The 15,128-nt window shown below is 44.2% G+C and overlaps 1 protein-coding gene across 1 annotated transcript; it reads right to left on the bottom strand.

Annotated features, from left to right (window-relative positions):
- Positions 1–1,485: 1,485 nt before the first annotated feature.
- On the bottom strand, positions 1,486–13,657 carry LOC128468320 (rap1 GTPase-activating protein 1-like). The gene is made up of 17 exons (XM_053450009.1): positions 13,388–13,657; positions 12,951–13,038; positions 12,520–12,555; positions 11,623–11,670; positions 11,074–11,109; positions 10,707–10,889; positions 9,726–9,823; positions 8,417–8,495; positions 8,067–8,120; positions 7,882–7,965; positions 7,373–7,473; positions 7,135–7,264; positions 5,901–6,056; positions 5,469–5,540; positions 2,623–2,709; positions 1,678–1,839; positions 1,486–1,584 (listed from the first exon to the last, which is right to left on the bottom strand). The coding sequence occupies exons 1-17, from the start codon at positions 13,429–13,431 to the stop codon at positions 1,486–1,488; spliced, it is 1,557 nt and encodes a 518-aa protein (XP_053305984.1). The 5' UTR covers positions 13,432–13,657.
- Between the last annotated feature and the right edge of the window lie 1,471 nt (positions 13,658–15,128).

The following is a 15,128-nucleotide window of genomic DNA, read 5'->3' as shown; positions in this document are numbered from 1 at the left end:
TAAAACGCTGTGCGCAGTTGGTTGCCGCTAGCGACAGCAACAATAAATTGACAGATCCTGATATTAGGAGGTGTGGTTAGAGGTGGGACCAGGGCGGGGCTTTTTATGCAACTTTTTGTTGGAAGTCATCATTATGAAATGAATGTGAGTTATGATGTAATAAAACCCTGTGATACCCTCGTATCAATACCTGGGAACTATCAGGGTTTGCCCTCAAGGTTTTTGCCCCAGTCTCAGGGCGAAGGGGCAATTTCTCAGGGTCACACAGTCTGGAGCCTCCTTTTCTATGCCGTTGTGATCATTTTTAAAAGCCTCCAACTGGTGTTTTTGCTCCCGGTATGTTACGGTTGAAATCCCTGCTTGAATGCAGGTGGCTCATAAGTGTATCTTTAAATAATGACAAGTCAAGGTTTCCGTGAGGGCCGGTATTAGAGCCATTTGGGTAGCACATTCAGCAAGTCACTCCATACAATCTTCATGATAGGCTGTTAAAGGGTTAATTGTTCAAGCGTCTTGGGGTCGACTCATTTAGAAAGTTCTCAGCTATGCTCAGAGAGACATCAGGGAAGGAAAGAGGGACTGTCTCAAAAATGGGGACACTTGGGAGGTATGCTTAAGCATGCCGGGGACGTTAAAGCTGCGGGATTTACCCCTGCTTCCCGTTCCCTAAGTTCTAGACACAGGCCCATGTTTCCATTTACCCCCCCCTTTCATGTTCCAGCAGCGGTAGGGTTAATAGTTAACCGTTCGTTTAGCTGCGTAAATGCCGTTTTTTGTTCATCGCGAATGTTGGCGAATCACCAGCCTTGATCTAAAGAAGCGCTTGCACAGCCTCAAAACGGGGCTTTAATTAATGCATGAGGACTGATGGATGGCACTGCAGGATCCGAAGCGCCCGCGCATGCGCACTGACATCCGACGGCTCTTATAAATTTCCCCCCGAAGGAATTTTTAAAGTACAGTCGCAGCGCGGTGACAGACTGAGCGAGCGCTCCGGGGGGGGAATGCTTTCCTAAAAACTACACGTTTATTTATTTTTTTAAAAACCCTGACACAAAATCGGGGGAAAATACATTTTTTACGGGCAGGAATTATTGGCATTGGGGGGCACCAAATGTAGTAATTGGGGATATGGCAGGTATGAATCCAAATGTTAGGAACACCCTGGACAGTTTCTTTTACACATTACCGGGGCTTTTAGGGCTGTAGGACCCTGCGATACCCTCATACCCAGCAAACATTCTGACCTCCTAGAAAAGAGGGGCATCAGGGGAGGAAAGAGGGGCATCAGCGGAGGAAAACTGCCCCTCATTGACCATTTCTAAGGAATTGTCCCTCTGGCGCTTTAAGGCCAGCGGACGATAAATTAAATGGCAAACTAGGGCCCTGTTTTGGGCACCGTCCTACCAGACATTGCCCCGGTGGGTCTGAGAGCTAGTCTGGGCCTGAGGAATGGTCCTGGCCGTTGCCCCATCACGCCTGCGCTCACCTCTTTTCATCATCTATAGCGATGCTGCTGCTCCTGCAGGCCCGGGAGAGAGCGTCCCGAGACCTCTGCGGACTCCGTAAGGAAAGAGAAAAGGTCTGCAGGAAAGACAGAGGAAGTCGAGAGATGACTCGTTAGTTAGCCCTTATCTGATTGTTGTTGGACGTTTTCTTAATAAGCTTATTTCTCACCTTAAAATTTTCCAGAAACCCGCTACCAGTGCTCTCCAGTTTATCTCCAGTTCCCTCACCCATGGACCCTCCTGCTCCTTCATCCAATGGTCCCAACACCCTCTGACTGTGTAGGACCAGCTCTTCATACAAGCTGTCAATCAGAGCTCCTCGGGTGCGTTCCTGAAAGAAAAGGTTAAAGATAAAAGTAATAGTTGATGATAATGATGGTTTGGTCCACAGAGGCAGTAGCGATATCCCAACGACAGAGATAAAGATGGCTGCAGGGAGACAATGGATTGGTCCATAAATACAGGAAACCAATGAACCGGCCCAGTCTTGAAGGCAATTGCAAAGATGAAAAATACAGCCGATATTCGGTCAGAAGTCTATTTTAATGGAAGAAAAGGTGGATAAAGGCAGCAGATCGACTTGAGTATTACAGGATGATGATGGTATGGTCCAGACATAGAGGTTTAGAGGGTGACAATGGCCTGTTTGAGTGATGAGGAACATATGCAGAAATATGATGTCCAGAGGTTAACGAAGACGTGTCATTATGTGTAGTATGACCGTGATGTATTGTCAATATAGGCAGATCATGGATTGGTTACACAAGAAAATGGTTTGGTCCAGAGATGAAGGATGCAGACAGCCATACTTGGAGGAAGCTGATGAATTGGTCCAGACTTTAAAGTTACAGGGGGCCAAGAGACTGTTCCAGAGATTACAAAGTAATAGTCAGGCAATGGACTGGCCCAAGGAGAGCAATTCAATTAGAAAATGGTTTGGCCCAGAGCTGTGGATTGTTGTAAACTTACAGGATGTGGGCAGACAAAACACCTCAATAAAAATGAATTATCTATAAGTTCTTGGTCATGAGGCTTAAGGATTTCGACTTTCTTTTGGACGGACGGTAAGCGATTGTAATGACTGTCACACCGAGACGAGACAGCTACTTCTCACCTGCAGCTTGGAGAACCTCTCGGCTCGGTAACAGCTGACCTCCGCGTTAATCAGCTTGGTGAGTAATAGCTCGCGGAAATGCTGGTTCTGGTGGGAATGGAAAATGTGTTGTTATGATGTTTCCAAAACAGCCAACAGCTGGGGTACAAAGCTCAGTTACTCAGGCAGGAAAACTTCACCTAGTCGCTCGCTCTGCAGGAACCATCATGGCCAAGAAACTTGCCAACTGATCAGCCCCATCTAGTCGCCCGTTCCTCCTGCTGTGAAGACTCAGACAGGCCTTAATCAGTCGTTGGTCTCGTCTTAGATTCAGGAGCCGTATGTCTATCCCACGCATGTTTGAATCCCCTCACTGTATTACCCTCTACCACCTCTGCTGGGAGGCTGTTCTACTTATCAACCACTCCTTCAGTAAAGTAAAATGTCCTTATATTACATCTGACCTTCTGGGGACTGAGCCTCTCTGCTAGGATGAGATATAGTTAAAAAGGAAAACGGGGAGTCCCGTATGAGGCTCTCATACTGCGGGAAAGAACAAAATAAATAGTGGGGAATGGACCGCATATCAATCCTTTTTTGTCTCGTGTCGAGTCCGGGGCGTAGCTAGAAACAACGGGACCCTGAGAAGAAAATTGCCCTGGGGCCCCCCAAGTTCAACACCTGGCCTGTGCCATCATTGCCCCCAAACAACTTGTCTGTGACCTCTTTCCCCTTTGCCCCCCCTTTCATCATACACTTTGGCACACATATGTAAACATACTTACACAAATTACACACACTTACTCATACTCACTAACACACACTCCATCTCACCCCACTTACACATCCATGCTCACATACAACATATACACAAACAAATATACACAAACACACACATCCCACCTCCCTCCCACCCGTCCCTGCTCACAAGCTACCTATGCTTTGTTTTAACCCTAAAAGTTACATTTTAAGTTCAGAAACCAGCATTTTGGTGAATCGGGTCAGGGGAGGCCAAAATTATTATTATTATTATTATGGTATGGGAACCTCGTCCATCTTTGTTAATGAGGGCGAAGCAGGAATTGTTTCCCCGGCTCTTGTGTGACTATTATGTGGAAGCCGGTTCCGTTCAGCGCCGGCCTTTTCCGATTGGCTGCTGCGTTCTTTATCGAAATGAAAAATCATGCTGGGTAATAATAACAGGACGGGGGTAATAAATTCCGCAATATCTACAGCTAGCGCTTACAGCCCAAGATACTCGCTGATTCCCTTTGCCCTGCGATGTGACCCCCCCCCCCGTATAACAAATGGATTCAAAATGTTTTATTCAGAGCAGAGAGAGCTCTGTAAATAATTGATAGGAATCGGATCTCAGTGGAGTGGATAACTTGATATGGCGTCAGCGCCCACCGGTGGTGGAATATGGTATTAGAAAAAAACATAACTCAGTAGGTGGTAGATAAGTGGAACAGCCTCTCAGCAGAAGCAGTAATGGTTAATACAGTTAGGGGATTAAAACACGCATGGGATAGACATACGGCTCCTAAATCTAAGACGAGACCAACGACTGATTAAGGTTTGAGTCTTTACAGCAGGAGAAACGGGCGACTAGACGGGGGCCGAATGACGCTGAAATCTGGTATAATAATAATATTATTATTATTTTTAATCTTACAGGCATTTATTTAAAGTCATTATTTATTTGTTTGGTTTAATGGAGCCTATGTGTGCACAATGTAGATAAATGCCCCACTTATAATACAAAATATAATAATAAATATTAATATAAATACAAATAATGGCACTGGGTATTTGTTATTTGCAATTATTAGCTGCATCTATAACACCATATGCTGACCCGCACACTCTAATATCATACACTCACTTACACACACTCTATCACCATCCAATAACATCCACTCACTCTTTTTAACACCACATGCTAACACACACACTCTCTCTAACACTTAAAGCTAACGCACACACTCTCTCTCTAACACTAAACGCTAACACACACTCTCTAACACTAAACGCTAACACACACACACTCTCTCTATCACTTAAAGCTAACACACACTCTCTAACACTAAACGCTAACACACACATACTCTCTCTAACACTAAACGGGAACACACACACACTCTCTCTAACACTAAACGCTAACACACACTCTCTAACACTAAACGCTAACACACACATACTCTCTCTAACACTAAACGCTAACACACACATACTCTCTCTAACACTAAACACTAACACACACACACTCTCTCTAACACTAAATGCTAACACAGACACACACACTCTTTAACACTAAATGCTAACACACAATCTCTAACACTAAACGCTAACACACACACACTCTATCTAACACTAAACGCTAACACACACACTACCATTATACACTAACACAGCACACACATTCTAACACCATGAAATAACACACACACACTCTATCTAACACTAAACGCTAACACACACTCTCTAACACTAAACGCTAACACACACTCTCTAACACTAAACGCTAACACACACATACTCTCTCTAACACTAAACGCTAACACACACTCTCTAACACTAAACGCTAACACACACATACTCTCTCTAACACTAAACAGGAACACGCACACACTCTCTCTAACACTAAATGCTAACACAGACACACACACTCTTTAACACTAAATGCTAACACACAATCTCTAACACTAAACGCTAACACACACACACTCTCTCTAACACTAAACGCTAACACACACACACTCTCTCTAACACTAAACGCTAACACACACACTACCATTATACACTAACACAGCACACACATTCTAACACCATGAAATAACACACACACAAACAATATAGACTCTAACCTTTTGAAAGATAGCAGGGTTTGGAAGGGCAGGTCTAAATTTCGGCACGTCGCTCCTGGCTGTGACCGACACCTGTATAGATAAACACAAAAACAGGTCAAAGTATATTACATAAGGAAAATAAACTTTGTAGAATTAGATTTTTATTGTGAAATCCATAATTCATGAAATTAATTCATTTTAAAATGTGATGTTAAATCAGATTTATTCATAATAAAAAAAATAAACACCACCTTTTCATTGGATATTACAGTTTTGTGGTTAAATAACCATTCGCGCAATAATGTTATAAATTAATCATTTAGTTATAATTTAATACGATACTTTTTATTCCTCTGAGTTTATTCCTGGCCGGGGGTCCCATAAGAGAAGGACAAAAAGACCCTACCAGTCCCCAGCACACCCACCCATGTCTTCAGGTGTAGGCCTCACCTTGTAGAGCGTGTCTCCGCTGGGGCTGAGGTCAGGCTGGACAGCGATATAACAGTGCAAAAAGTGAGAGGTAACGATATCCGGCGAAAAAACGGCCCCATCGTCCTGGTACACGAGGGACACGATGTCATTCCCGATGTGACGCTTTCTCTGCAGCTGGAAATGGGGAGCGATTATTGAATGGACAGAAGGAACGAGGCAACAACAGGAGCAAGAAGTAAGGAAAAAAAGGAGGAGGAGGCACTTAGGAAGAGTCAAGGATGCATTAGGGAGGAGTGAGAAAGGCAATCGGGAGAAGAGAAGAGGCACTGAAAAAAGGAGAAAGGGAAAAGAAGATAAGGAGACGTTGGGGAGGAAAGAGGAAGGCACGAGGTAAGGAGACATTGGGAAGGAGAGAGGAAGGCACTGGGAACGAGGTAAGGAGACATTGGGAAGGAGAGAGGTAGGCACTGGGAACGAGGTAAGGAGACATTGGGAAGGAGAGAGGAAGGCACTGGGAACGAGGTAAGGAGACATTGGAAAGGAGAGAGGGGAAGCAGATAAGGAGACATTGGGAAGGAGAGAGGGGAAGCAGATAAGGAGACATTGGGAAGGAGAGAGGGGAACAGGGCCGGCCCTATAATGGGGCAGACTGGGGCAATTGCCCCAGGCGGCACTTTAGAAGGGGCGGCACTTTGCCGCCCCAAGCGCTTTTTTTTTGTTTTTTTTTTTGAAGCGGAGGAGAGAGAGAGGGGCGCCGAGTGGTTTTCGCTTACCCGCTCGGCGCCCCTCTCTCTCTCTCTCCTCTGCGGCGAGTCTCCCTGTTCGGTCTCGGTGCCGGCTTGTAATGCAGAGCGCCGGAAGTGACGTCAATTTCCGGCGCTCAGCATTACAAGCTGGCACCGTGGCAGAGCAGGGAGACTCGCCGCAGGACTGTTTAAAGGTAAGTACCGGGGGGGGATCGTAGATTATGGGGTCGGCGAAGTTTAAAATGCCGCGCCCCCCCCCCTTCGGCCGGCCCTGGAGGGGAAGCAGATAAGGAGACATTGGGAAGGAGAGAGGCAGGGACTGCAAAGAATTGAGAGAGGTGGGAGGCAAAACAGAAGAGAAGGAAAGATTTAAGGAACCGGTAAAACCATAAACAAGAGCCTTGAGGAGAGGGTGTGGGATGGGGCAGGAAGCCCCTGTGCAGCCACCAGGTAGTGGTCTTAGGTCCCGAAATAGCTGTAAGTGGACAGTGAGACTTCATACAGACCTGCTGGGCATCCCCAGGTGTGTAGGGAAGTTTGGTTGACACATGGAACATGATCTCGTGTCCCCGGAAGGTGGTGTAAACTGACTCTGATCCAGTTTGACCTTGGGATACATCCAGACCACCACGGAACCTACAGCAGAACCCAGAAGATTGAAGGTTTCACCAAGCAAGTCACTGCTAATAAGTTATGTGGGCCAAACAAAATGAATGTGTATCCACGCAGACAACAACGTCTCACCCTTTGAAGCTTTGGAGATTAATTCTTTCTCCCAGAAAGTCAAGGAACTCGGTAAATCCTGAACTTTCTTCTGTGTTGCTAAAAAGCTCTGCTTCTGTTACCTGAGAAAATGGAAAAGAAATGGAGAAAAAAAGAAATTGTAGGGTTTTTCAGAAATGCAAAGTGTTGGATTTTTCGAAAATTGATGAGCTGTAAAAAAAAAAAAAAAAAAAAAGAGAACCTACGATACCTGACTGGTGTCTACATAAATAGACCAAGAAATGAATTCCTAAATACACAACATGCCATTGGAACACAGGAGTGATGGGAGTGATAAAGGGCCATTGGAACACAGGAGTGATGGGAGTGATAAAGGGCCATTGGAACACAGGAGTGATGGGAGTGATAAAGGGCCATTGGAACACAGGAGTGATGGGAGTGATAAAGGGCCATTGGAACACAGGAGTTATTTGTTATTCTGTTTTCCCAATAATTTGTCCCCAAATCCCTTTTCGTTTAGAACGTCTCACCTGTGCTGCTTTCTGGTAAATGACACCAAACTTGAAGTTGTTGTTGATGACGTGTTCATCGAAGGTCACAAGGAGCTGAGATGCCTGAAGGAGGCAGTATCATTATTTCACACCCTCCGAGCCAAAAGGTACGAAAAGCAACTTAATAAGAACACCATCCATGCTACGGGGTTACGAATCCTCACCTTCAGGTAGAGAACAGGAAACATTCGATCCACCGCCAGATCCTCGCACAAGAGCTGCATGGAAAGCAAGAGACAGAAAAAGGACAAGCATGGAACCGAGAGACGGGTGTTAGGGATCGAGACACAGGGAAAGTAGAGAGACGGACAATCAATTGGGTCAGATACTCTACAATGTCAGACATAGAGATGGTCAAAAAATTAATTTTGGGGGTTATTGAGTCAAATTCTTGATTTGCCCATCACTTGTGGCATGTCTGAAGGCTCCACACAAACGGGGCACCTGTCCAGCCGCTTTATAGAACTGGGGAGCAGACACTCGGAGAAAGAGACCTCTGAGGTCTCTGTCTTACGTGGGCCATCTCATCTGCGCTGGGGAAGTGGTCGAAGTTCGATGTGTCGATCAGCCGATGTTTGGTGCCGTACTTGGTTCTGGAAAACACAGACACAACCCACCGAAGCCCGTTAAAAATAAGCGAGGCAAAAGCCGAGCCCACCAAGTTCCATGAGTTACTTTATAAAGTTTGTCTGCGATTTGGGTAAAAAGTGAAAGTTTAATGACTTCTCTCATTCTTTAACATTAATCTCGACCTTGACCCTGAGCAGACGTCCGTACAAAAAAAAGATGTACAAAGTAGATAAAGTAATATATGATATATACTGTAACAGTATGATGTATAAAGGATCATAGTGTGATAACAAAAGTTATATCCCTAAGGTACTTTATTGTTTGAAACAAATATGTGATGTCAAATATAACGTCCCAAGGTTATGGTTAATTATACTTTTTTTATTTAGGGGTAAAAGATGGGGACCCCAGAAATCATTTTACTCAGGGCCCCTAAAAATCTCTGGGAGGAAGATGGTTTAAAGAGATGGAATTACATGGAAACCTTTAGAAGCGGGGAGGGGGTTTGCGATAGAGGGAGCCCTGCCACGCTAACCATGGTGAAAGCTTAATGATGTCATATATTCATAGGATGCTCAGAACGCCACGCAGTCATCAATCCATCAATGTCATGTGACTAGCCATAGGCACTGCTCATTCAGCAGCCCCGCAGATAAATTATACACAAGCATCGTCGGCAGCCTTCAGTCCTGCACTGTACAGGCCGGGCTATGACATCATATTGTATATACGGTATAATATGCAAGTAGAAGACGTAGATATTAATATATAGACATTTTTAAAAATAGAAATAGTTGGTACCTATAACTGGGGCCAATGGACCCCTATGCCATAGACACTCCAAGACCTTCCAAGTGTCCCTGTTTAGGGGGGCCAGTCTCTCTTTGGGAAGATATCCCCCCCGTCCCTCTTTCCTCCCCTGGTGGCCCTCTTTTCTAGGAGGTCAGAATGTTTGCTGGGTATGAGGGTATCGCAGGGTTCTACAGCCCTAAAAGCCCCGATAATGTGTATAGAAACAGCAAGAAACGGCTTTATAAATTAAACGGGGTATATAAATTATATATATATATAATATATATATTATAAAAATATATACCCATTATTCTTCTTCTAAATGCCCCACTCGGCTACATCCATGGTTATCAATAGGGTCATTTCAAGCACATGAATCCAGAACCCCTGGCTCGCCTAGGAAGCCTGTTGGAGATACATCGTGTTTGTGAGGAATAATAATGTCATCTTCTGCCTCTCACCTCAGGATCAGACGCAGCTTCTCTGTTTTTGGCTCCAGTCTGGCCGAGAGGATAACGGCTCCGAGCCGCGGGTCTTGGGCACAGAAATTCTGATGTTCCTGTTACAGGATCAGACGGTCAGGGCACTTGCTTAACGGACATGGGGTAGATAACACAATTAGGGATTGCATGCAATGGGAATGAGCCATATTAAGAAAGTCTCTGGTATGTGGTCAGATACTTTCCAAACCAATGGAACGTCCCTTCTATTGCTCCAAATTTAGCCCTTTAGTAGCGCCCAGCCTTAATGACGGGATGACTGCCACCTTCAAAAGTGCAACCGGTTCTTCATAGTGTCCAACAGTCATGAGACGCTGTAATGATCTAGGGGTCAAAGTTATCCAAAAATGCATTTGGGTAATTAAGTCTCCTCAGGCGACAAATACAGTTCTTCTCGATATGTTCTTCTTTGACTCGCTACTCAAGACAGAGACACCACCACGTCTCACCCAACTAAGCACCAAGGACCACCATGACCTATCCAACTCCATGACAGATTCAACTGCCAACCCAAAGGAGCAACCGCGACATATTCAACTGCCCAACCTAAACCCATCAACCACCATGACATACCCAACTATATGCCCAGCACCAAGGAACCACAACAACTAACACACTGCACACAACAGTAGACCCTCTCTTACACAAACCAAAGGAACCAGCATGGCATAACCTACTTACATGGCAACCTCCATGATCCACCACTACAGAGGGACCATCAACAGACCCACCACATGACCCTCCTATACCTAAAACCAGACAACCCTAAACAATGTTCTGTTACCGTGCCGTTCTAGAACCCAGAATACAACACGTATACTTTTTTTGTCGCAGTTTATACAGATTTTGAGGCTGGCCTCTAACGCAAAATATCACATGGAGGTATACGAGAAGACATCAGCGCTAATCCCTGCTAGGATAGAAATGTAGAGATCACCGTACCTTACCCAAGAAGTGCTTCCTATATAAACGCGCGGTGGGATCTGATTGGAGAATTCGCAGCCTTTCATTGGACGTTGGGAGATCGGATCCAGGGGGAGGCAAAGAATGACAGGTCCCCTCAATCCAATATCCCCCAGAAGCGGGTGAAACGAGGAGGGGGAAAGGACGGCCACGTTTTAGTATCTAGGGAAAAAAATACTTTGTAACCAAAAGAGCCCTAAAAGAAAGTATTTTTACTACATTTTCTGATTTTTTTACATAGATTTAGGGGATTTAGGCTGTGAAAATAAAACAAACGGCGATGATATTACTTTTAACACCTGGATAGAGGTAAAAGGAGAACGAGAAGAATAAATAAATTCCTGACCCCGTGTATCGGATGCTCCGCGTCTGCTTCGTTCCTCTGTCGGCAGAAAAGGTAAAGAGACACAATGAATAAGGTTTTACTGCGACCGAGTGCCGAGGGATTTATATGTTGGTTACTTTGTTACGGGGAAGTCTGAGCGATACAGAGGAGCCCGAAACACACAATATTTTCTATGCCCCGGTATTCTGGATGTCTGCGGAGGGACATGTTTGTTCTAGAAAGAACTCTATGACATAGTGATAATTATTATGTCACTAGCGTTTAATTTATAAAGCCGTTTCCCGCTGTTTCTATACACATTATCGGGGCTTTTAGGGCTGTAGAACCCTGCGATCCCCTCATACCCAGCAAACATTCTGACCTCCTAGAAAAGAGGGGCATCAGGGGAGGAGAGAGGGATGGAGGATTTGGGTTTCTTCCTAAAGAGGGACAGATAAGAATTATGTTTCATTGGTCTGGTGATATTAAGAAATATGCAACGACCTTGAGGGTTTGAAGGACATTCATGGAACAAGTGTGAGGTGCATCAAGGTCAAATGAATACCAAACCTTCAGAGGTGAGGGCAGGACACATCGCTGATCCTCTAAACGGCTGCACTACAAATAAAAGACAGCGTAACCGCAACATCGTAACAATCCGTACATTATCAACACCAAGCACAAGAAAAATATCATTTACAAAGGTTTGGGGTCACTCGGCTGTTTTCATGGAAAACAAGGAAATTTCTGGCTGTAACGTAATTACAAAAGGGTTTCTAAACATCAATTAGCCTTTTAAACTTAATTTTGGATCAGTGAACACAACGTGCCATTGGAACACAGGAGTGATGGGAGTGATAAAGGGCCATTGGAACACAGGAGTGATGGGAGTGATAAAGGGCCATTGGAACACAGGAGTGATGGGAGTGATAAAGGGCCATTGGAACACAGGAGTGATGGGAGTGATAAAGGGCCATTGGAACACAGGAGTGATGGGAGTGATAAAGGGCCATTGGAGCACAGGAGTGATGGGTGTTATAAAGGGCCATTGGAACACAGGAGTGATGGGAGTGATAAAGGGCCATTGGAACACAGGAGTGATGGGAGTGATAAAGGGCCATTGGAACACAGGAGTGATGGGAGTGATAAAGGGCCATTGGAACCCAGGAGTGATGGGAGTGATAAAGGGCCATTGGAACACAGGAGTGATGGGAGTGATAAAGGCCCTCTGTACGCCTATGAAGAGATTCTATTAAAAATCAGCCGTTTCCAGCTACACTAGCTATTTACAACATTAACCCCGTCTGTGCTGGATTTCTGATCTATTTCATGTAATTTTAATGAACAAAATGTGCTTTTTATTTCGAAACCAAACTTTTGAATGCCAGTATATATAAAAATATATAAATGCATGATGTTTCACAAAATACAAGACAAATCTTTCAGTTTAAAAGCGTCGACACTTACCTGCATTTTCTCGATCATTTCAAACAAATCGGCAGGCTGGGAAACAGAGAAAGAATTACAGGCAAATTCTGGGGTGGAATTAGATTGTAAGCTCCAATGGTCAGGACTTCCCATGCCATGTCGCGGACATTTTAAAACAATAACCTCTTACAACACAAAATGCTAATAAACAGGAACTACAATGAGGTCTAAAATTGTAAAGTTTTACTTTACTGAGATGGAGGTAGATAAGTGGAACAGCCTCCCAGCAGAAGTGGTAGAGGGTAATACAGTGAGGGGATTTAAACATGCATGGGATAGACATGCGGAATCTAAGAGTCTGTGTTTCAGCTGAAATAAAGGTTAGGTGGAAAAACATTAATATTACAGAGAAGTGACCGATATTTATTACAAATGATAAACGAGCGTTTGATGACGCAGCGCATGCTGACCTTGCTTTGAGTAGTTGGTACGTGGGACATCTCGTCACTGTGGTTACCCAATACTTGGCCGCTACAAAGGTCGGGGTCTTCTGGTTTCCTAACAGGAGAGAAGGAAGACGGTTGGACTGTATCGGAGAGAGATCTCTGGTAGGCGAGAGGACAGGTCTCGGGAGAAATGTGTCGGTGAAGAGGACTTTATCCACCCTGAGAGACCAAAAGAATGAGACTGCTCCACAGGTGGGATCCAGAAGAGACCACCAAGATGACACACACAACAGCGCACACTCATTAAAGAGCGCCAAGAGAGAGACAGCTTGGTTAGGAGAGACAGCAACAGACACTGTGTAAGAGACAGAAAGCGGGTTCTCAAAGAAAGAGACAGCACCAGAGAAAGAGAGAAGTCCACCCGTGCATCTCACGGAAGGAGACGGCTGCCATCTACTCACCCGCCATACGCTCCAAAAGTAAAGCTTCTCTTTCTCGAAAACATCCCGATGTCTCGATTAAGAAGCGCTCTCCGGCACACTGCGGCGCTCCAACGTTACCAGGAGTGGAAGTCACTCAGAGACCTGCTGCTTCATGATGGCTGTGAGACCGTCAGCCGGTCTAATGAATGTCAAAGCCTAAAACTTGAAAGAGAGAGGGAAATGTCAGAGAGACAATCAGTGAGTGACCCCTCCTGGGATTACGGGACCCCCCAGGCAGAGACAGGCACGGTTCTCTCTCTGATGGTTCCTCTCCCGCTCTGAATTGCGTCAGTCTCTTTATCTCAGCCTGTCTCATTGTTTGACTCTAACCTGCCACACATTATATCCTCTCCCGCTGATATTGTGTCCCGCGGAGACCATGACATTACCAGAAGCAGCACGAGACACCATATATATACGGTATACGCACATATACATTAATTTATATATATTATATACGCTCATATACAATTATATATATATCTACAGTATACGCACATATACATTAACATATATATTATATACGCTCATATACATTTATATATATATAATATATGCTCATATACACTTATATACATATATATATCTACAGTATACGCACATATACATCTATATACATATAGTATACGCTCATATACATTTATATACATATAGTATACGCACATATACATTTATATATACATATATATTATATACGCTTATATTCATTTATATATATATATCTATATATATATACGGTATACGCACATATACATTAATATATATATATTATATACGCTCATATACATTTAGATATATATACGGTATACGCAGATATACATTAATTTATATATGTTATATATGCTCATATACAATTATATATATATATATACAGTATACGCACATATACATTTATATACATATAGTAGACGCACATATACATTTATATATATATGGTATAAGCACATATACATTTATATAGATATATATATATATAGTATAAGCACATATACGGTACATGTATATATATATATATATACAATATACGCAAATATACACATACATATCTATGTATACATCACATTTATTTCAATGCCAGGGCTGGCACCACCTATAGGCAAAGTAGGCGCCCACCTAGGGAGGAATAATCATGCGGATCCTGAGGACAGGAAGTTAAGATGACTGCTCGTTATTTAACAGGTGTATAAAATCCAGCCCATAGGCGGCCGTCTCCAGAGACAGGCGCTGGCAGTAGAATGGGTCTCACTGAAGAGCTCAGTGACTTTAAACATAGGATGCCACCTTTTGCCACAAGTCGGTTCATTCTGCGCAGAATCACCCATCCATACGTAGAAGTCTGGAGGATGTCAGGAGAACGTTACATTCCGGAAGGCATGGTGCCTGCGAGAAAGTTTGATGGAGGAGGGATAATGTTCTGGGGCAGTTTCTCTGGGTTTTAGTTACATTGAAGGGGTAATGGTAACGCTTCGGCACCAAGACATTTTGGACGACGCTCGGCTTCCAGCTTTGTGGCCCCAGTTTTGGGGAAGAACCTTTTCTATTCCAGCGTGCCTGGGGCCCGGAGCACAAAGCAAGCAACATAAAGACATGGCTGGGTGAGTTTGGGGTGGAAGAACTTGACCGGCCGCTCAGAGCCCCGACCTCAACCCCATCAAACACCTTTGGGATGAACCGGAACGGAGATTGTGAGCCGGGCGTCTCGTCCAACATCAGCGCCTCA

This window comes from Spea bombifrons, chromosome 11 (genome assembly GCF_027358695.1).
Source record: "Spea bombifrons isolate aSpeBom1 chromosome 11, aSpeBom1.2.pri, whole genome shotgun sequence".
Classification (NCBI taxonomy): Eukaryota; Metazoa; Chordata; class Amphibia; order Anura; family Pelobatidae; genus Spea; species Spea bombifrons.
Note: the sequence above shows the minus strand (reverse complement) of the source record. Positions and strands in the feature narration are given on the sequence as shown.

Coding starts and splice junctions, on each gene's coding strand:
- LOC128468320 (XM_053450009.1), bottom strand. CDS start 13,431: ATGTTTTCGAGAAAGAGAAGCTTTACTTTTGGAGCGTATGGCGG. Junction 10,890..11,073: donor CGGAGCATCCGATACACGGG/GTCAGGAATTTA, acceptor TTTTTTCCCTAG/ATACTAAAACGTGGCCGTCC. Junction 7,265..7,372: donor AATCTCCAAAGCTTCAAAGG/GTGAGACGTTGT, acceptor GTTCTGCTGTAG/GTTCCGTGGTGGTCTGGATG.